Genomic DNA, 21818 nt, shown 5'->3' on the forward strand with positions numbered 1-21818 from the left:
CCCGCAGTGGGGAAATGTAGTTGTTCCAGCAGCTCAAGTTACAGGCACATAGATATAAAAGAGAAGAATATAAAAAATAAGACATATACATACATTCTATACATATTATATACATACATTTCTGCTAATTGGCATTTATTGTTTGTTTTCCTGAAAGTACTTTGCATTTTGCAGATATTGCACATTGGAGAACATATATTTTAGCCTGTTGAAGAGGTTAAATACGTTTTTGTATGTAGTAGTATGAACATCATTGAATAAATACATTTAAATATATGCAAATATATATACAGTATAGTATAATTGGCATATGACATATCCTCACCCTGTTAAAATAATCGGCTAACTCATTTTTTTCAAGTTTTACAGGAAACACAAAAACTTCACCAAAAGTGTAACATATGACATTATTGATCATTTCACTCAAAAAGGATGTAACAAAGGATGGCTACTGGCATAGTAATAACACTGTGTGTAAATTATGTAACTTAAGAGAAATAAATGACTTTGCAATTTTTTGAACATGCCTTTGTGACTTAAGCAAGGTATGCTAACACTTTATTTTAAAGGTGTCTACATAAGAGTCACACAAGCCTGTCAGAAACATGACATGGCAAGTATCATGAGCATTAATGTTACTTCAAATTGTCATTAATGTTCATGACACATCCCATGTCATGTTTATGACACACTCATGTCACTCTTATGTAGACACCTTCAAAATAAAGTGTTTGCATATCTTGCTTAAATCACAAAGGCATGTTCAAAATATTGCCTAAGTCACATTTTATTTTGACTTAGGCATAATAAATCCGCTTAAGTCACACACTTGACATAGGTCATTATCTTAAAGGGGTAAAATCACATGATCTGATCAACTGAGGATGTAGGCGATTTTACCATAGGTGGCCGGCGTCATGAGGAGATGATTTAGGCAAAAAAAATATAAATGATATAATATAGACAAAATACAGAATGCCTAATGTGGTCGAATGTAAAGTGACCTGGTGGAACAAACAGTGATGTATCATGTGGTGGTGCTGTTAGATACGTTTACATTGTGCTGCAATAGCCAAATATGATTTTATAATGTTTTAAATCATATGATGCCAACTTCACCTGACTTCACAAAGTGACCTAACATGATTGCCTCTGATGTGATGTCATCAGCGCAGCACCACCTTTCACCACACAAACTGACTTACGTTTACCTGCATACAAAAGCAGAGTGGCGCTGCTTACCAATTTTAGTAAAATGAATCAAAATGGGACAATACATGACCGCGACAACCCGACACAAACCCAGTTACTATTATCAGGTTAAGAGTCAAGATCTTTAACTGTAATGTCATAAATAAACCTACAAACCCGGCTTTCCTGAGGAGCAAACACCACTCCCAGCATCACTAACAATAACCGGTTTCTCTCTATTTAAAGTAAGTTTAATTTATATCACAGTCAAAAACATATTCGGGTACACTCACACACACACCTGTACCTATGCGTACACATGTATTTTCTCCTCTGCCCGGCACGGTGATGTGTGCTGTGAGCTAAATAACATTAGTCTCATTTTCCTCTCGTGGATAGCATGCTAGCGCTAGCCAACCTGAGCTACCGTTACTACTTATTTATCCTCTTGAACCTTACACACTAAACGCCCGCTGACAAAGACAGCTGGTAGATACAAACTGCACGTTATATTAATCCGTTAGTATGAGGTTCGGTAATGAGCTTTATAGTATCTTCATTAACGGGCTGACCCACTGACCGATGTTGTTGACATCACCGCTGCACGCTGCTCGCCACCCACTAGGACACGGTCGTTAAGCAGAGGAGTGGCCATGCCGTCACAGCCCGGAAGCTTCAGCACACGCGCAGTGTAAACGATTCTGGCCGTGTCCTCAAATGATGCCTTCATGTTCTGCGCCTAACCTCGAAATTCTAAAGTCATGAAAAAAATTATTAGACCACCCTTGTTTTCTTCAATTTCTTGTTCATTTTTATGCCTGGTACAACAAAAGGTACATTTTTTTGGACAAATATAATGATAACAACAAAATAGCTGATAAGAGTTTAATTTAAGAGCTGAGCTATTTAGAGACAAAATCACTGAGGCAATGCATGATAATGTCTGTTTCTAACCAGCAAAAACAATACCAACCATAATGCAACATTGTCCTTATTAGTGGCATATTCTTTATAATTTACAAAGCTTTATTCATTTTTAAACAAATAACATAACCCATTATTTTCATCTGAACTCTAATTATACCTTTAGAAAGTTGTTGTAGCATTGCAGCAGATTGCTCTGCAGTAGATTTCACTGTATTTTTTTCTCTCCACATTTTGTTTGTGGAGATAACCAATAATAACCAAAATAATGATTTTAGTTATTATCAAGAAAACCATGAAAATGGCTATTTTCGTTGTTATTATATCTGTCCAAACAAATGCACCTTTAGTTGTACCAGGCATTAAAATGAACAAGAAAACGAATAAAACAAACGGGGTCTAATAATTTTTTCCATGACTGTATACAGGCTTCCCTTTTTCATTTCCTTTTTTTTTAAAGAGTTTTATTACCAACAGATATACAACAAGTTACCATGTGTATATAAAATATGTCTACAAAGACGGCAGGAGAGCAAAAGGATGTCATAAAAGGTAAGAAAGAAAAAAATAATAATAATAGCATGTTAAAAAACAAAAATCTTGAAAAGCTTATACACCTTTACAGCTTTTTATTATTTGTACATTCAGTTAGAGAGGAATTGTATTGGTTGAAATGTACAACTAACTCCATAAATGTTAAGGTTTTTTGCACAGAATTTTTTGATTTATGCATAGAAACTTCCTTTAAAATCAGAATCAAATGAATCGAATAAATGAAAAGAAATAAAATCAACAGAGATCTTTTGTCATATTCAGTGAATCCAAACAAAACATTTTTCCACAGTTATTCAAAGTTACAGTAGATATGATCTGTATTAACTTGTGTTTTGTACATAATAAAAATAACAGTCGGCCTAAGTTTTGAAGTGAAATTTAGGTAAAGCTTGGTTGTTTTTTATTTTTATTTATTTATGTATTATATGTTGTTGTTGTTGTTGTGTACTACACTGAAACTAGAATAAAAAGTAGGCCATAATAATATTTTAATATAAACAGTGTAACACAAACTTACATCTCAGTTTAATACGTTTCTTCTTTATTGGAAAGAACAAACTTTCTATTAAAAAAAGATAATAAAATAATTTTAAAAAGGATCATCTTTACTCTCCAATGTGTGTGTGGGATGTCTATTAAAAAATTAATTTAAAAAAAAAAAGGTCGTAAAAATACTGACCTGAAAAATATGTGCTAGTATTAATATTTCCGACTGCCCCTGAAGGCAGCAAAAAGTTGGCTGGCGTTGATGTCATTGGCCTCTCCTGTATCATAGCTCCTTACCTATGATGTCAGTCCAAATTAACTGTGAATGTTTGAATCAGCATTTGAGAAACAAACAAAATGTGGAGAGAAAAAAAACAGTGAATTCTACTGCAGAGCAATCTGCTGCAATACTGCAACAACTTTCTAAAGGTATAATTAGAGTCAAGTTAAGTTTTAAATAATGGGTTATGTTATTTGTTTAAAAAAATAATAAAGCTTTGTAAATTATAAAGAATAAGCAACTAATAAGGACAACATTGCATTATGGTTGATATTGTTTTTGCTGGTTAGAAACAGACATTATCATGAATTGCCTCAGTGATTTTGTCTCTAAATAGCTCAGCAGTGAATGTGTGTGTGCGGTTGTGTGCTGGCACAGCACTAAAATCTGTTTATGTAAGACTGATGAATACACACCTCAGTTTAATTCCACATCAACATTTCTGTTGGCATACAACAACATGGAAAAGGAATAGAATCAAAATATTTGTTCTACAAAGGAAACCCAAAATAACCAACATCTACTGCTGTGTCACTCAGATCTGTGCTATATTTAACAGTGCATCTGTGACTATTTCTGGTGTGTGTTTTTTTACCTCCTCTGTGTAAAAGCTTGGAGTGATGGTTCAGAGACAGCAGCAAACACATGGGGGCACAGCTTCAAACACACCACCGTTATTATTATCTTGAAACAGGCCTGGAAATTGCAAAGAGCAGTGCAGTCCAACAGATTGACACTCAGTTTATTTATAAAATCAAATGGTGTAGACTTGGCTCAGTGAATTTTCAAAATGCAGTGTGTAGGAATAGATACAAAATAGTACAATAGTCAACCATCACTGACATTTCTATACAGGAAGATCAAGATAACAACATTCTCTACGTTTGAGTATCTCTGAGGAAAAAATACAAAAAAGAAACCTCCTTTAGACAACACTACCTGATAAAGGGAGTGGGAGAGAGTTATGGCTCCCAAAGGACTGTGCCCAAAGAAGAGTTGAGCGACCCGGTGAAACACACAAGTATAGCAGACGACGCCACATCCCAGTCTCTCAGGCAGGAAGTTAAAAGGCACCACACAATACAAGTCACGAGGAGATTTTGCCACACATTTGTAATGCTGTAACTGACAAACTTTAAGGCGGATGTCATGTGCAAAAAACATCTTGAAAATGTGTCACACATACTGCTCAGTGTCCTCTCCAGTGAAGTGTGCTTTGATTCTTTCCATTACTGCCGACTTCTTTTCAAAAATATCTGAAATGTAAAAAGATTTAAAGAATGATTGCATTATCACTATGTCGCTTGGTAATCACAGGCATATTCCAGGCTTCCAGGTGTGGCAAGCGAGACGAGGGGAAAGGGTTAGAGCCAGAGGAGGCCTCGCTGTGGATTTAGTTCCTGTAGCTTTTACGTCCCTCACCCTCCTTGAGGAAGGTCCATATGAGGGTGTTCACAATATCAGGCTGGTCCTGCTGCAGCCAGTGACTGGCCCCGGAGATGATGTTGAGACGGAAATGGTTCCGGATGTAGAGGCGGCATGCCTCCGCCATTTCCTGCTCCAAGAAGGCGTCCCGCTCGCCCCACAGCAGCAGCACTGGAGACCTGACGTGGTTATGGCTCAAGGGGAGGGAACTAAGGAGACAAAGGGAAAAAAACTGAGTGCAACCAGAATGTTATTGTATGGGAGATGTCAAAGGGAAAATATGAAAGCCCTGGGGGAGAGTGTGGAAAGAATATTTTGGTGATCCATACAAGTCTGATCTAGATTTTTTTATATCTTTTGCAGTGGTGAAAGAAGTATTCAGATCTCTTACTTAAGTAAAAGTACTAATACCACACTGTGAAATTACTCCACAACAAGTAAAAGTCCTGCATTCAAAACTTAGTATCAGCATAAAAAAGTACTTAAAGTATCAAAAGTAAAAGTACTTCTTATGCAGAATGGCCCCATTCAGATTGTTTTATATATTCCAAATGTATTATAAGTTTATTAACCCTTTATCGGGCGAAGAAATTTGATAACTTCAGTGGATATCAAAATGGGGTCCCCATGTAATATTTCGAGTTGCAAGTTTACTAGATTAAAGTTGCAAATTTACTAGATTAAAGTGGCAAATCTACAAGAAATAAAGTTGCATATTTAAGAGATTTAAAGTGGCAAATCTGCGTGAAAAAAGTTGCAGATTTACAAGAAAAAAGTGAAGAAAAAAAAATTAATTTACCACTTTAAATCTCATAAATCTGCACATTTTTTTCTCGTAGATTTGCTACTTTTATCTCGTAAACTTTTTTTCTCAAAATATTACCCCCCTCCTCCGTGTCGGTATGTTTTTTACAGATTCTGGCAGTATGTAATATCCTCCAGTATTCCCTAGGGTTGAAATTTGGAATTTGCAAGTATTTCAATGAGTGCCCTATTAAGGGTTAAACTATTATTATAAGCAGTGTTTAAATTTTGGAAATATAGGACTAATTTTATCTACTTAATAGACTGCTATGAGGTTTAATTAAAAATTATAATTCATAATAATATAATTAATGTTTTTATGTTAAATCTCAAAATAAAGTGGAGTAAAAAGTAAAATATATTCCTCTAAATGTAGTGACACAGAAGTATAAAGTTACATATAGTGGAAATACTCAAGTAAAGTACAAGCACCTCAAAATTGTACTTAAGTACAGTACTTAAATATACTTAGTTACATTCCACCACTAATCAGGAGTAAGCTGAAAATAACTACATCATCAACATGGTGTTGATGTTTAGGAAGTCTGAATTCATGCTTGGCAGGTTAAGAAAGCAACCATTAAAATGTTTCTGAATGGAGTTTGGATCAATCAGGTCTTTGCTATGCAGGTGAATCACAGCACTTAGTAAGCTTTTGCAACACATCCCCATGAAAAACTGTTTCTTTTCATTGATTTTGCATGTAATCGTACTCTGCTGACAAAAAATGTGCCTTGTGTTTGGTGTGAACACACCATTAGAAAAAATATAAAAAACATTTTCTTACACCCATTTTACAGAAATATAAGGAACTTAGAAAGATTATCCTGACAAAACCTCTTTTTTAACCGTTGAAACAGAATAGATTACCCGATTTCTTTTTCCTCACTTGCCTCGTAGGGCTTTTGTAGCAAGAGGCATCGTAAAAAAACAAAATACACTGCAAAAAAAGGGGTGTCTGAAAACAAGATAAAAACACTAAATCTGAGGGAAATTATCTTAGACGGATAATTTCACTTGACAAGATTTCTTAAATTAAGATTGTTATATCTAGAAAAAAGCGTTTAACACTTAAAATAAGAATTTAACTCTTAAAACAAGACAAATTATCTAACACTTCTAAATCTAAAGGTTTTTTTTATCTTGGTAAGAAACATAATTGTCAGGTCACTCTGCTCGGGCCAGTTTATCTCTGCTTGCAGCTTTAATTTATCTTGTTTTAAGAGTTAATTTCTTGTTTTAAGCGTACAACATACTTATTTCTAGATTTAATAATCTTAATTTAAGAAATTTTATCAAGTGAAATTATCTGTCCATGCAGCAAGATAATTTGCCTCACATTTAGTGTTTTTATTTTGTTAGACACCCATTTTTTGCAATGTAATCCACTAATATTTCAGCAACTATGGACAGTTAAGCCAATATCTGCAATATATAACATTTTATTTGACATGTCTGTTGTGAAAAAGAGCTTTCTGAAATATTGTCTTCAGAATTCCCACTCTAGCCCCCCACCTCTCTGGACAGGATATGTAAAAAGAATGGATGGATGGATGGATGGATGGTTGTTGCTGTGTGTTTATGTACAGTGTCCCCTGTGCCTAGGTACAGTATGCGCTTGTGGAGAGACTAATTGGGCATGGGTCAGTGAAGTTTCTTTTACGTAAGCATATAAAAGCTATTCTGAGATAACTCATTGCTTGAGAAGGGAGCAGATGGCGCACTCAGCCATGCATGTTCAGCTCACATGTCAAAAATAAATGCACTGATATTTTCTTTGATCTGATTTATAGCGATCCCTCTTAGTCAGGCTCACATGTAAGAAAAAAAGAGGCATGTAAAGGTAAATATTTGACAGCAGCGTGGCTGTGGCAGAAGGAGAGGTTAACTTTTCTGACCCTACAGAGCTCTAACAGTAGATGGTGCTAATAAAAACATTTAATAAGAGCATTAAGATACATGGTCTCTATAGAGCACTCTATTAGGTCCACTTGTATAACCTAATGTGATCCAATACAACATCTCCATCTATGAATTCTGACTTTATAATAATAATAATAATAATAATAATAATAATAATAATGTTCGGTTTGACTGGCACTGTCAGAGAGTTATTATTTAACTATATCTTCATAATAAAGGTTTTAGTTTGAAGTAGTATTGAACTGGAATGCATTCTATTAAGAGGCGTTTCTAATATTTTGGCCACCCAATTTACATACAGTCATGGAAACCATTTTTTTCTCCTTGCTTTCTTGTTCATTTAATGCCTGGTACAACTGAAAGTACATTTGTTTGGACAAATATAATGATAACAACAAAAATAGCTCATAAGAGTGGGGGATCAATAAAGGGATATCTTATCTTATCTTATCTTATCTTATCTTATCTTATCTTATCTTATCTTATCTTATCTTATCTTATCTTACCTTACCTTACCTTACCTTATCTCTTACCTTACCTTATCTTATCTTATCTTATCTTATCTTATCTTATATTGCAGTGTTGCTGAACAAGATAAATGGAATGGAACACTTTCTGAAAAATAATCTATCTTCTGGAGAGTGAACTGTTCCCTACCTGAACACATTCCTGTAATAGTTGAGGGCTCCGGTCAGAGCTCCGGGCTGTGAGAGTGCGTACAGATAGGCCTCCAGGTCCTCTGCAGTGAGCCAGCGGCCTTTCCTTCCGATCCCTGTGCTGCGGCTGGTGAACAAAGCTTTCAGAGCCTACAGCGGAGAGAAAAGCAAACACCGGGGTTAAATTTTATATACGGTACAGTTTGATCGAGAAAAACATTTACAGAAGGACATCCATGTCGGTGAACTCTGAGTCAGTAAAGGTATTTCAGTGGTGAAATCAGTCGTCATGACCTTCAGCCTCAGCTCAGGCTCTGGATTACTGCTGCCTCGACAACATTACATGCTGTGCTTTTGCTTCTGAAACTCCAACACAGGCTGGCAGGAACATTATACAGCTGTATTTTAGTAAACAAATTCCTCAACTCTGAATATTAGTAAACATGTTAATTATAAGGATTTTAGAAAAATAAAGAATTTGCTTTATTCTTAGCTTAAAAGAACTTCTAACTTTTGTCACAGAAGCAAATAAGCATAATGCCCAAAATGTTGAAAAACATAAAATTCACCTATTTTATTGTACAGAAAAAAACAACTAAAACCTAAACTTTGCACTGTGAAAGACTGTTGATTAAATAAGGTACACTGTAGAGAAAGCTGGTCAATATTGCAAAGTAAAGCCTGAAAGTAGGAAAAGGGACCCTGACTTGAAGCGACAGAATCATGAATCACCTTCAGCCTCACTGTACATTATCCTGCTTATGACATGGCTGCTTATTCAATTGGGCAACTTGTAATTGTTCTTTCATGTCAGAGCGGAAACAGCTGATCAGTCATGAGTTAAATGTTCACTATGTCAGAATTTACTAGCTTAAAAGCATTTCCACCTTCTGTTAAGTGCATTAACTATTTTTCGAAAAATACAAAAACCACCTCAAGGGAGTGTAAGATTTTTTATGGGCATTTTCAAAAGTTTTATCAAATTTTGGTATTTCCATCAAGCTTTTCTCATGTGCATCTTCAAAATTTGCAAAGAAATTTGTTGATGGAAACGTGACTGTTGAGAGCTTGATGCAATCTTTGAACTTGACTCAGACTCAACTTTGATGACTTGGACTCATGACTTGGACTCAAACTTATGTCATGATGACTCGACAGAGACTCTTTTTTTTTACTCTGACTCAACTTGAACACTCAGGACTTGGACTTGGCCTCAGGTATTGATGATTCGACTTGGACTCGACTCTGGCTCTTCTTTGGTGACTCAGACTCAAACACTAGGGACTTGAGACTGACTCTGACTTGAGAATTGGACTCGACTGCACTAACACTGGTTAGATCAGTTATTCAAAGCAGTCTGCTATTCAGAAATAACAGACTGTAAAATGCCATAATTGACCAATCAGAATGAACTATTCAATAAAGTTGTGTAATACAATTTCAAAGGCACATTCTCCTATGAACAATAAAGTTTAGACAAACAAAATTCAACATTACAACCTTATTTTGGTTAAACATATGAATTGGAAATAATCTATAATTTCACATTTCCTCCAGGATTAGTTGATCCTTTCGTTAACTACAACTCACCTCTTTCCCAGCAGGATATTTTTAGTTGCAATGATGCAAACCCTAAAAATAGCCTGACACTGTAACAACATGCAACACACCAGTGTACAATAAACACACACACAGGCATGCACACACACACACACAACCTTGACCTTGAAAGCGCTTAGGCCCGACAATAACAAACCACCTTGAAATCATTGATGGAGAGCATGAGCTCCGGGAAGCGGGGCAGCTGGAAGAAGAAGAAATGACTGGATTTCAGCAGCTGGCTCGGGTGACGCAGAGCGTAATCTGGAGGAGAGGAGAGAAAGGAGAGAGGGGAGAGAGTAGAGAGAGGGGAGAGAGGGGTTCAGTTGTTCGATTGTAATTGAAGGCCAAGGCTGCGGGGTCGTGGACGTGATAACTCTCAATGACTTTGCTTCTCTGTTTGCACCAGTTAAACCAGCTGTTCCAGCTGCACATTAGCCTCCTGTAATGAGCTTCTCATCATCTTCCCCTTAAGGCAGAAGAGGATTAGCCAGATGGATGCAAACATGGAATTGAAGTACTAATACGTCCTAATTAATGATAATAATTAGGTAATAATGCAAGAGCCCAACCAGAGTCCCTCTAATTAGAACGTAGAAAATGAGTTTACTTCCACAACATAAAGAATAATATCTGGGGATTAGGGATGGGAATAGTTAATCGATGATCAATTAATGGTTATTAGGAATTTGGTCGATCACGTGGAATTTTTAATCGATCTGTGTATTTTTTCATTTTAATTTTATCTCTGACTGCGTATCAGTACTCACTGAACTAAAACACTGCTGAGCGTTCAGTTCTGCGGTCGTATGTCAATAAGCCAATGAGCTGATATTTAAGTTGGATAAAGCTACAGTTTGCAAACTGAAAGTTGCGATAACAATTAAAAAACAAAGAAATACAAGAGTATAAATTTGAGCAAAACTAGCTTACTGTATCAAACCTTGCTAGCATGAATTACTGAGTTTAATTTTATCCAAAACTTGTTTAAACACAAAACACATTTAAATATTCAAGATTAATGTTTAAAAACTAACCTCATGCCTCTTCAGGGGCTAAAACATAAAAAAAATTGAACTCCTTGATGTTATCTTTACAGTTTAATCTCACTTGATTTAGTTTTATGATTGACAGGAAGTCCCTTTTCGGTCTTTCAAAATAAAAGCGTTCATTATTAAAACAGGTTTTTGCATAGTACTGTATATACGGCCGTGGAAAAAATTATTAGACCATTGTTTTCTTCAATTTTTTGTTCATTTTAATGCCTGGTACAACTAAAGATAATTCTTGATAATGATTTTGGTTATTATCAAGAAAACCATGGAAAATGGTTAGATATCAGGTCTTAAATTAAACTCGTATGAGCTATTTTTGTATTTGTCTTTATATTTGTCCAAACAAATGTACCTTTAGTTGTGCCAGCCATTAAAATGAACAAGAAAGTGAAGAAAAAGGGTGGTTTAATAATTTTTTTCCATGACTTTATATATATATATATATATATATATATATACATACATACATACATAGTTATCCACAGTAATCATTTTTATTTTGCCCATGTAGAATTCATCATTAACGTTATAAATGCTGGAGTTGGCAGGTTTCTTCCAAATGCCCATCCCTACTGGGGATCCATTGGTTTGCCTACCTGTGAACACAGAAGGATGGGGGCTGTTGAGGACGATGAGTTTCGTCACCATCTCTGGGTAGTGAATGGCAAACAGCCACGCTATGGTCCCACCCCAGTCGTGGCCAACAAGGCAACATCTGTTGTATCCTTGGAAGAAAAAGAAAACAAACACAAGACATGACTCAGTTGCTGCAGCAGGAGACAGCAGGAATAGAGGCTGGATGTTCCTGCTGATGTTGTGCTGTTTATTAAGGCATGTCAGGGCCTGGAAATCAATATTGTTCTCACTTTTTTATCGCTGGCTGCTTCCCTCAGAGGACATTTACACCCATCAAATGGATGTATTTCATGACATACAGCCAAATGCAGATCAAGGTCAGAGCATCCGTCTGAGGGATTCTGATCACATTACTGCTCCCACAAAATAATCCCTTTACCTTTAGTGGCACCATTCACAACCACCAGTATGAATCATACCAGCAAGCCTCATCTCAACATTTATATCACATGCACTCCAAAAGGGATTGTCATATATCTGGGAGCTTCTTCTGTATGTTTGACAGGCAAAGGAAAGGCCAGTGTTATTTGACATGCATGGTTAAAGACCAAACCTCTGAGTGGTGGAGCATTATTCACTGACTGTGGCTGTAATGAAGACCATGTGGGCTCTAACCACGGGTGTAAAAAGAGCTCTGCAGTCCAATCACAGATCCCAGTATAGCAGTTATCATATGATCGAAATAACCACCCAACGAGTGAATCACCTGCACAGCGATATGCATTATTGAGTGCTTAGCTCCTGAAAGCCTAAGAAATTAATCCTGACAGCTAGAACATAAAGAGCTACAAAACACTAAGCATAGACTCCTCTCAAAAGCTCAAAAGCACTTTCTCAGAGAATGTAAATTTTTAATGGGTATGTGTTCAAAAACTGCGTGAGAATATTTAAATTACATTATGGTTCCTAAGGGCTCCACTTTCACCTGCTTAAAAACAGATAAGACTTCCTCACTGCTTAAGATACAGATGGGGAGTAACAAAGATATATACTGTATAGTAGAGTTGGGGGAGGAAATCGATACAGAATAGTATCGCAATATTTTGTGTGGCAAAATTATATCATTCATGGCCACCAAGTATCGATATTTAGCGTTCTGTTGGCTGGTCACTTTTAGGAATATACTGGAGATACTGGATCATCATATAAAAACTATTTTCATGTTTCATTCAAAAATATTCAGAGCAGTGAAGCTTAAAGTTGATGGAAGTTTTAGAAAATGCTGCAGTTGTTGTCGTCCATACAAGTTTCATATCAGTTCAGTTCAGTTTGACTGGATACTTTGTTGGTCAGCCTGTGGGCTTGACTCTCATTTTGGAGAAATAAAAAGAATGAATTGAGTTGAATAGACTGAGAATTTTCTGTTATTTCACAAAGCAATTATTGATCTGATATAATTTTGTGGACATAAAATGCAGTTAAACAGTTAAATCGCAGTATATTGTATTGCAATGCTCACCATACCGCAAAATGTTAAAATCACAATAAAAGTATCACGATAAAATTGTATCTTGTGGCCTCTGGTGATAAGGGTATACACAGTATTGTACAAAAGGGTATTAAAACAGATTCATAATATAGAAAGTATACGGAAGATATTCCTTTATATAATGCAGCAAAGAAAAGTATAAAGTGTTCTATTTCTGACTGTGTCATTATAACTTGGGTGACGACAGTGTGACTTTGTAGCAATGTGAAGACCATCTGAATTAATTGACTTTTCTTATAATTAGCACTAAAACAGTAGCCTGGCTGTACCACACTTGAATATGAGGTGACAGGTGTGAAGGAGAAAACACTGCACAGCACTTGCACTAATCAGGGAATCTTTACTAGCATTTCAGTGCCGAGACAGGTTGTCTTATAAAGTGTGTACGCAGTGCTAAAACTGTGATATTCTGGCCATTAAAAGAGCAAAAACTGTCACTCTGGCCAGATAATCATCAGTGCATGCTGGTGTGTGCAGACAGCCTCGGGCTAGCTTCCTGCTAGTGTTAGCATGCAGTCAGCAGGCTGTGTTTCAGCTCTGTATCTGCACACTGTCCCATGTCCAGTAATAATGAATCACAGGACGTTTGTCATACCATGCCGCAGGCCCTAGGGCTGTCCACAGCTTACCACTGATAAACAAGTTTATTTTTGACTCAAAACACTGTCAAAACAGTGTCCACTGCTTGGAGTTCTTTCAAGATTACAGACACACAGTTGTCTTGTGTTCCCTCACCCAAGTACTCCACAATGTCCTTCACGTCAGTAACCAGTTGGTCGAATCGATAACTTTCAGTGGAGAGCGGCAGGTCAGACTCCCCGTAGCCCCGCATGTCGATGGCCACCACGCGGAACTCACTCTTAAACTCACGGAGCTGGTAGCGCCAGGAGAACCTGAGGCACACAAACACATGCAAGGATCAATTATTTCCTTTCATACTTAAAGTAACAATGCTCAAATGATGTTTTTCTACAGCAGCTTATCTTTTTAAAGGGCTAATCCAGTGATTTAGTATTGCCCTACCAAAGTTAGGAAACCTGCAACAGATCGATTAAAAAATAATTGTCAAAATTGGTGCAGCAGTTGTCTAGATATGCTCATTTTTAGTCCTTAATATGAGCTCAAGCCCCAATAACACACACATAACTACATCCCCCATAATGCAATTTAGCACCATTTAATTTATTCCACCCTGCTGGGTATATCCACATGTCTTTTCAATTCCAATCCCCCAGTTTGTAGCATGGCCTTTCTGTTAAACATTTGGAGCCCTATTTAAATTATATATAGTGCGTGGTCTAAAGTACATGGTGCAAGTGCATTTGTTGTTTTTCTGCATTAGTTCACTCTCATCCTACCAACATATTTAACATACAAGGACTGCTGTCTGGAGTTCCTAAGAATAAAATACTGAAACACACAACAGTCATTGTAAAATGTTTACTTATTTCTTCTCAAAACTTTATTAGCTATGTTATTAATATTTAGCTGGAAAAAAGAAGAAGCCATACAGATTATTGTTATTACTTTACAAATTACAGTTAATTTGCATATTATGTAAAACGGAAACATATTATTTTGTTTTATACAAATCGCAGCTTTTATTCCAAGTACAATCTACATTAGTACTATACTGGTGTAATCAGTTTCAAGTAAATGTGAAGTAAGTCTGTTCCATCTATTAAAACTGCATTTGGTGGAATTGGATGCCTTTGACCCGGGTCACCCCTGACAAAAATACATCGGTAATTTTAAGAAAACAATAAAGTAATTTGTAACCTCATAGGTGCATCTTACTCTTACTAATGACTGGTTAATGGGTCCTTTAAATGGCAGTAAAATACTACACCTTTGACTTTAGACCGGGTTTTTGCACATAACCATACCTCATTTTAAGACAAACCCATGGGTACACAATGTGGCGCAATGTTACTTACACAAACGTGCACATGTAAATGGCAACTGTGTCGGTCTGAAAATGACAGAAAATGAAGTTGTCCTACGCAGTGGTGTAATGTAACAAATTATAATTTTGAGGTACATGTAATTAATTTGAGTATTTCCATTTTATGTGACTTTTTACTTCTACTCCACTTCATTTTGAGAGAAATATTGTACTTTTTACGCCACTACATTTAGCCGACAGCTTTAGTTAATTATAAGGTCAAGATTTTTCATTAAAACATGATCAATTTAAACTGATCAGACTTTTTCTTTGAAAATTAAATCACATATTAAGTAGTTAAAACAAGCCAGATCTTTACCAAATTAAAACGCTGCTTACATAAATGCATCGATACAAGTAATATAATAATATATTTAAAATATATATAACAATCTGTGTGAGTGCATTCTGCATGACGAGTAGTTTTACTTTTGATAATTTAAGTACATTTTGATGCTGGTATTTTTGTACTTTTACTTCAGTAAGTTTTTAATACAGGAGTTAAACTTGTAGTGGAGTAATTTCAAAGTGTGGTATTAGTACTTTTACTTCAGTAAGGGATCTGAATACTTCTTCCACCACTGGTGCTTCACCGTGCACTGCTTTGTGCCCTCAGAGTCACGAAGCCCAAACCTAGATAACGCTGATAACATTATAGGTTTTTATTTTATTTCAAAAAGGGTCGTAGGTCTTTTTTTTTTAAGACTTTAGAAATTTCAATTTTCACACAATACATTATAAAACAGTTTTCACATGCTGAGTAGTTCTTTCTGTGATGATTAAACTGAACTTGATTTGCAAAATTGGAGTGCCCCTTTAACACTGAACACATTTGAGATAGTTACAAACTAACCACACAAACTTTTTTAAAGCCTGCACTCAGCTTTCTTTCCAGCTGAGTGAAGGTCACCTCAGTATAATAGAAGTTGTTTTAGATTCCAATCCGCCCACTGATCATGTGGACTGGGATGACTTCCTAATTGCAGATCTTGTCTGCAATAGAGGCTCCTCATCAGGACTGAAATCCTCCTCCTCCTCCTCCTCCTCCTCCTCCTCCTCCTCCTCCTCCTCAAGGAAGACGCAGAGCCCTGACTGTGATTCTGATGAGTCAGTATAAGATCCCTACACTGAACCCTCACATCTTAGAATATAGATGAGGTTTTAAAGCAAAGTAAGCCCCTCGGACCCCTCCACCCTCCCCCTGACACTGTCTCCTTTCTCATTTCTGAGCGGGGAATTAGCACGTTTTTCAGAAAGTGTTAAGAGTTCTTTGCAGCCGTGTCACTCTTAGCACAGTTCATCATTCTCGTGAAGAATACGGGAAGTGAGGCAGAAAGAGCTCCCCTCTCCCGTTAATTAATCCCTGTCCTGTCAGCAGCTTAGATAGTATGTTAGAGATATGGACAGGCTTATAGCTCTTGACAACCTCTTTGGCCCAAATCCAGGAGCAATGCTCAACACTATTTTTCATTTCATATCAGGAGGAGAGATCTTGACTGCTTTGGACCCTTTTCCCCCCGATGGCAAATCACATTTGTGAATGAGGACTCCTCGTTGGCGTGGATTTGTCTCTGCAGCTCGGGGAGAAAGACCGCAGAGATTTTTAACAGCGCAGCTGAAACACTAGAGCTGAGGAATTCTCACAGTCAGGGGAAATTTTAGAGAGGTGACCGATGTAACAAACACCAAGCCACTGAGCAAACAATTTCACAGTGCAGGTTGTCTGCTGCTGTTGAAGTTACTATTCCCCAACCCTGATTTGCCTTTGACCTACCAGAACTCAGGGAAGCCGTGTAAAAACAGCATGAGTGGCTTTCCTCTCTCTCCTGCAGCAACATAGTGAAACCTAAGGCCGGACTCCTGGGGGAGAGAAAACACACATGAACATTAAGCTGACAGTGTTGTCCAAGGCCACTTAGTCGACACAACAACAAGTCAGCGTTTCTAAATGACTGAGAGTAGCTGCAGAGAAATAAGTGGACAATAATATAATTATGAGGAAGACTATAATGGAACTGATTATTCACTAAATGAACACATTACAGTGCAAGTTCATGCTTGACAATATAAATGTTTGCAGATATAGCAAAATACACACAAACGTCAACTCATGACTTCTTAAAATTGCTAATTGAAGATCCAGAATCTAGGAAATGTTTGTTGAATGTTTAATTTGAAACTATACCTGCTGGAAACAAGCAAGATGTCTTCTACCCGAATGTAGTAAGTACTTTCTCAGTGTATGTGCACATTGGTTGCATTTTGGAACATAACTGGAGTCTGATTGATCTGGGATTTTTGAGACAGATGCCAATATCAGTTTCAGCTTGGAAAAATGCACCGATTACTGATTTGGCAACCCAAATACTGAATTGTTGAGTGAGAATTAAAAAATGTGTCTTTTCTTTGTGGATTGTGCACCAATTATGCACCAAAATAGTGGTCAGAAAATATGCAAAGTTGCTATTTCTTTTAAAAACGAATAACTTTATTAGAAGATATTTAACATTATAAGACAACACTTATTGATAGATATCAATATGTCTGTGAATGACCAATATCAATCAATAATACAGTATCAGCGAACAGATATATTTGTCAGGCTTGTGATGCTTGTATGCCCAGATGTTACAGTGAGATTTATAGTGAGCAAAGAAAGTGTAAAAAACAACCTGTGCACAGACATCATTCATCTGCACAGTGAAGTGATATAAGCTTTTTTTTATCTGGGGCTGTACTTTAAGATGGCAGATTATCAATGCAATTTCACTTGAGCTAGTGATGGATGGATGTGTTTGTAGATCAATAGACAAATCAAACAGTGGCTCAGTGATCCAGGATGCCTGACTCATACTGTTAATGTGACACTTTCAGCTTGCATGGACATGTCCACTGAGGCAGCGATGGACACTGAAGCATATCCAAAAATATTTATTACTCTTTCACCATGTTGTCTTCTCTTTTCTTTCTCGCGCTGTGCTTATTTCTATGTTACTGTTCCTGAATGTATCTTCAAAAAGAAATGAGCCAACTTTCTATCAGCCATCTCTGACTTAAATTCAGCTACTTCAGGACTAATAAGATGGTTGAATGTGGAAAATATGAAAACATGAAACACTAGTCAGTGGTGGAACGTAACTGAGTACATTTACTCAAGTACTTCACTTATATACAGTTTTATGGTACTACTGCATTACTTATTTCTTTGTTTTTCTACTTCATGACATTTTAGAGGTATATTGTACTACATTTAGTAAAAAGCTATGGTTAACGGCACAATATGTCATTTCCTGCCACCAGAGTCCTCTCAATCAAAACAATAACAAAAGACAAAGTTTAGTGATGCTGTGAAGTAATGTGGGTTCATGGGAGTTGCTAGTTTTTTCCCAGTCCCGGTGATAAAAAAACAAAAAAAACAGAAATAACCCTCAATAAAGCAGTTTCACGTTAAATATCAGTGTTTCCTTAAAGCTGTTCAACAAACAAATTATGTATGTCAAAGATATAGTTAAAAACAACAAAGATCTAAAAGTGTATCGTAAAAATATGGCACAAAAATGTAATATACTTCAGTTTATGATGTTTTCTGAAGACAACCAAAACACTGACTCATCTCTAAAGGGATATGATGCCATTGACGAGTGACCAATAGAAACAGACCATTACCTTCATCAAGATTAACATTGTTTGATACATTTGGGATAATGTAACTCAACTAAATACACGGTCGCCCATAAAGTTGGAATAACTTTGTTTTCTGACACATTCCTCTGTTTATTGCATGAGTAATCACTTTGAGGTTGACTAACAACGTTTTGAGAAGATACACACTTTATCTGTCAAGAATAAATCACATTGTCACGATCATTTCATGGAAACGGGTAAAAATGTATATTATTTCAACTTTATGGGTGACCGTGTATAACATAGGTCTAGTTGCTTTTGCAGAAAAGTTACATATTATACATTTAAGCTCAGATTTTGCATATATTCATCTTAATAAATATTATGCATTGTAAAAAGGTTAAACTGCCTAAGAGAGAATAAAATATAGCTGATCCTGGACCAGCTGCAACATAATGCTTCTTACAGTTAATGCAATAATCACTAGTACCAAAATATAATGTACAAACTGTTAACAGAACAATGACAGGGAGCATCCTGCTGAATATAAAGTAATTGGGCTACTTTAAACAGATATTTCTGATTGACTTTTGCTTTAAACATTTATATCGCAGATTCGCTACTTTACCTTAAATAAATTATATGAATTATTAATCCTTCACTGACACCACAAGGCTCTGGTTTATGAATATGTTGAGAACGGAGGCTGCAGGAGGCTGTGCGTGTTGAGACGTGAGGCGGAGGAGAGGGAGCTGTTCTTTCAGCACCACCTGAGCGCAGCGCCAGCACAACCGTATGATCCTATAGCGAAAAAACGTCTCAGAAATAAACAGACGCCTCATGATCTGCTCAAACATCAGGCCTGTTTGTGTGTGCACGACGCGACACGGCAGCCAAGGTGTTGTAGCGTTTTACATGTGAACACCCTAGCATGCACGAGAAACACACAATGGGCTCCCACCTTTCATGACCAAGTGCATGTGTGTGTATGTGTGTGTGTGACTTACCTTGATCCGAACATAACAGTGGGTTCCCAAGGACGTGTCATTCAGACAAGCCGGGGGAGTTTCACGAATCACCCATTGAAAGGTTGTTGTCGGCCTCAAGATGATGTTCCACCAAAGTTTGAGCAGCGCTACGATGGTGCAAAGAGCACAATAACCGTATATCAATGACCAATACCCCAAAACTCTGATTTTCAGCGCAAGTCTGATCAGAAATAACAGCAAGTTATGGAGCACTCTCGCCATCTTTACATTGCCGCAAGAAATCAATCCGGATCAAGTTACCTATTGATTTACCTCTGTTAATCGCTCGCTTGTGTTTAAATACTGCTCTGACAATGCCGCTGTGTCGTTACCAGCGCATACGCACGACTGTCTGAAGGGAGGATCCCAACAAACGGCTGAATGGGACGGTGGCAAGAGCATCACGTCAGATTTCACGCTTGCGTGTGACAGCAGTGCTTGTTTAGCAGGAGACGGTGTTGTTGACTATACAAGGCAAGTCAGAAAAATCACGCAAGAAGCCACTCGGTGCAGAGCTTTACGCAGATTTGAGCTCAGCTAAGAGGCTGCTGCTGAAGCCTCAAAATCACTGCAAAGCACCGGGGCTTCACTTCACGCCGCTGTTATGGCAACAACACTAAAAAAAACAGCATGCACGTGCTTTTTATCCCACTGTTAACCAATGAAATATTTCTTAGCAATAACCCAACCAGTTAGTCACAATAAGTGTCTGCTACGCGGTTTAATTAACAGTCATGACCGGTGTTTTCTTCTTCCAGGCAGCGCATTAATACTTTAATCAGCTGTAATGCGGTCACAGGTGCGCTTTTATCATCCGCTGTAAACTAGACACAGTCAACAAGGTCAATGCTTTGGTTAAAATCACAACTCGAGGCAAGATAACACACACAATAAACCATTTAACTCATTCCATATTAGCCTAATCCATCACGTGACAGGGTGTGTAACAGATTAGGACCTTTGTGCTCTTCAGCGCCCAAATATGGCTGACCAATGAAGCATAAAGATAATTCATGAATTCATGAATAAGTAATGCTGCTGCTTAAATAATTAGGGCCCGAGCAGGCAACAACCTGCGAGGTCCCTATTGTATTTCGAATGATTTTTTTTTCTTCTTCCCAAATGATCGCATTTTTCACTGCCTGAACATACCCCAAAACTCATGAAACTTTAAATAAAAGTCACACCTGGCGAAAAATTTTATACTCTATTGTCATCCTGAATTTCCACCAATAGGTGGCGCTATAATAAAGGAAAGTGCGTTTTGGCTAATAACTCCCACATACTTTATCGCACATTCAAAAACCTTATATCCACGCGTTCACTGAGTTGTGCTGAATCTCGTGATATAGGCCTCGCCCTTTCTCGCATAGAGTTTTTTTTCGCAAATTTGCAAAATGTCGTAAACATACTTTTTCGAATTCCTCCTAGGAAATTTCATCGTTTTGCACCAAACTTTGCACACAGCATCTATGGACCCTCATAACAACATATATTAAAATAATTTTGATAACCCAAAGAATACTCAAGATATTAAATAACAACTTCCTGCAGGTGCCGCTATTTTAAACACAAAACACGAAGTGTTGCATATCTCCACATTGGTGTGTCTGAATGACATGAAACTCAAGATCCTACTTCCCCATGAGCCCCTGAGGCTCTGTGCAAAATTTTGGCCGATGACTACTAGGTGGCGCTCTTTAAATTGAAGTATTTTATATCTCCAAATCGGTTGGTCGGATTAACACCAAACTTGGTATACTCCTGAGGATAACCCTTGTTTTTTTCATCTTTTTATCTATATTATTTACTTCATACTGCAAACAAAATCTACCTCTGGGTACAAATGTAGTCCTCATACACACACACACAAAAGAGGCACATATCATACCTCATTCAACTTAAGACAGTGGGAGTTAAGAAATGGCAAGTTAAATAAAAAATTAAATAAAAAATTATTAAAAGTTCTTAGAGGTCCAGACTATACTTAGATATTGATGTGAACTAAAATACGAATAGCAAAAAAAAAAAAAGAAGACAGAAAAATAAACAAAATAAAACAGCAAAATAAAATAAAACTTGTTTCGGCTGTAAAAAATGTAGATAAAGGTTAAAATGTATATATAGAAATAATAAAAACATACATAAAAGCAACAATAAATAAACACCTGTGCAAAGCATAGCAGGGACAAAACTGT

General features: G+C 36.9%; 2 protein-coding genes across 2 annotated transcripts in view; both read right to left on the reverse strand.

Moving 5' to 3' along the window:
- Window positions 1-1740, reverse strand: part of btbd8 (BTB domain containing 8) — a 31532-nt gene extending 29792 nt beyond the window's left edge. The window contains exon 1 of the mRNA XM_059340809.1: window positions 1493-1740. The gene's annotated coding sequence lies outside the window, so the exon portion shown is untranslated. The remainder of the gene's footprint in view (window positions 1-1492) is intronic.
- Window positions 1741-4162: 2422 nt separating this feature from the next.
- ephx4 (epoxide hydrolase 4) lies at window positions 4163-20372 on the reverse strand. The gene is made up of 7 exons (XM_059340323.1): window positions 19600-20372; window positions 16743-16828; window positions 13759-13916; window positions 11495-11623; window positions 10004-10107; window positions 8246-8394; window positions 4163-5070 (listed from the first exon to the last, which is right to left on the reverse strand). Exons 1-7 carry the CDS (start codon window positions 19840-19842, stop codon window positions 4830-4832), a joined length of 1110 nt encoding a protein of 369 aa, XP_059196306.1. The 5' UTR covers window positions 19843-20372; the 3' UTR covers window positions 4163-4829.
- Between the last annotated feature and the right edge of the window lie 1446 nt (window positions 20373-21818).

Source organism: Centropristis striata, chromosome 9 (assembly GCF_030273125.1).
Source record: "Centropristis striata isolate RG_2023a ecotype Rhode Island chromosome 9, C.striata_1.0, whole genome shotgun sequence".
NCBI classification, from domain to species: Eukaryota; Metazoa; Chordata; class Actinopteri; order Perciformes; family Serranidae; genus Centropristis; species Centropristis striata.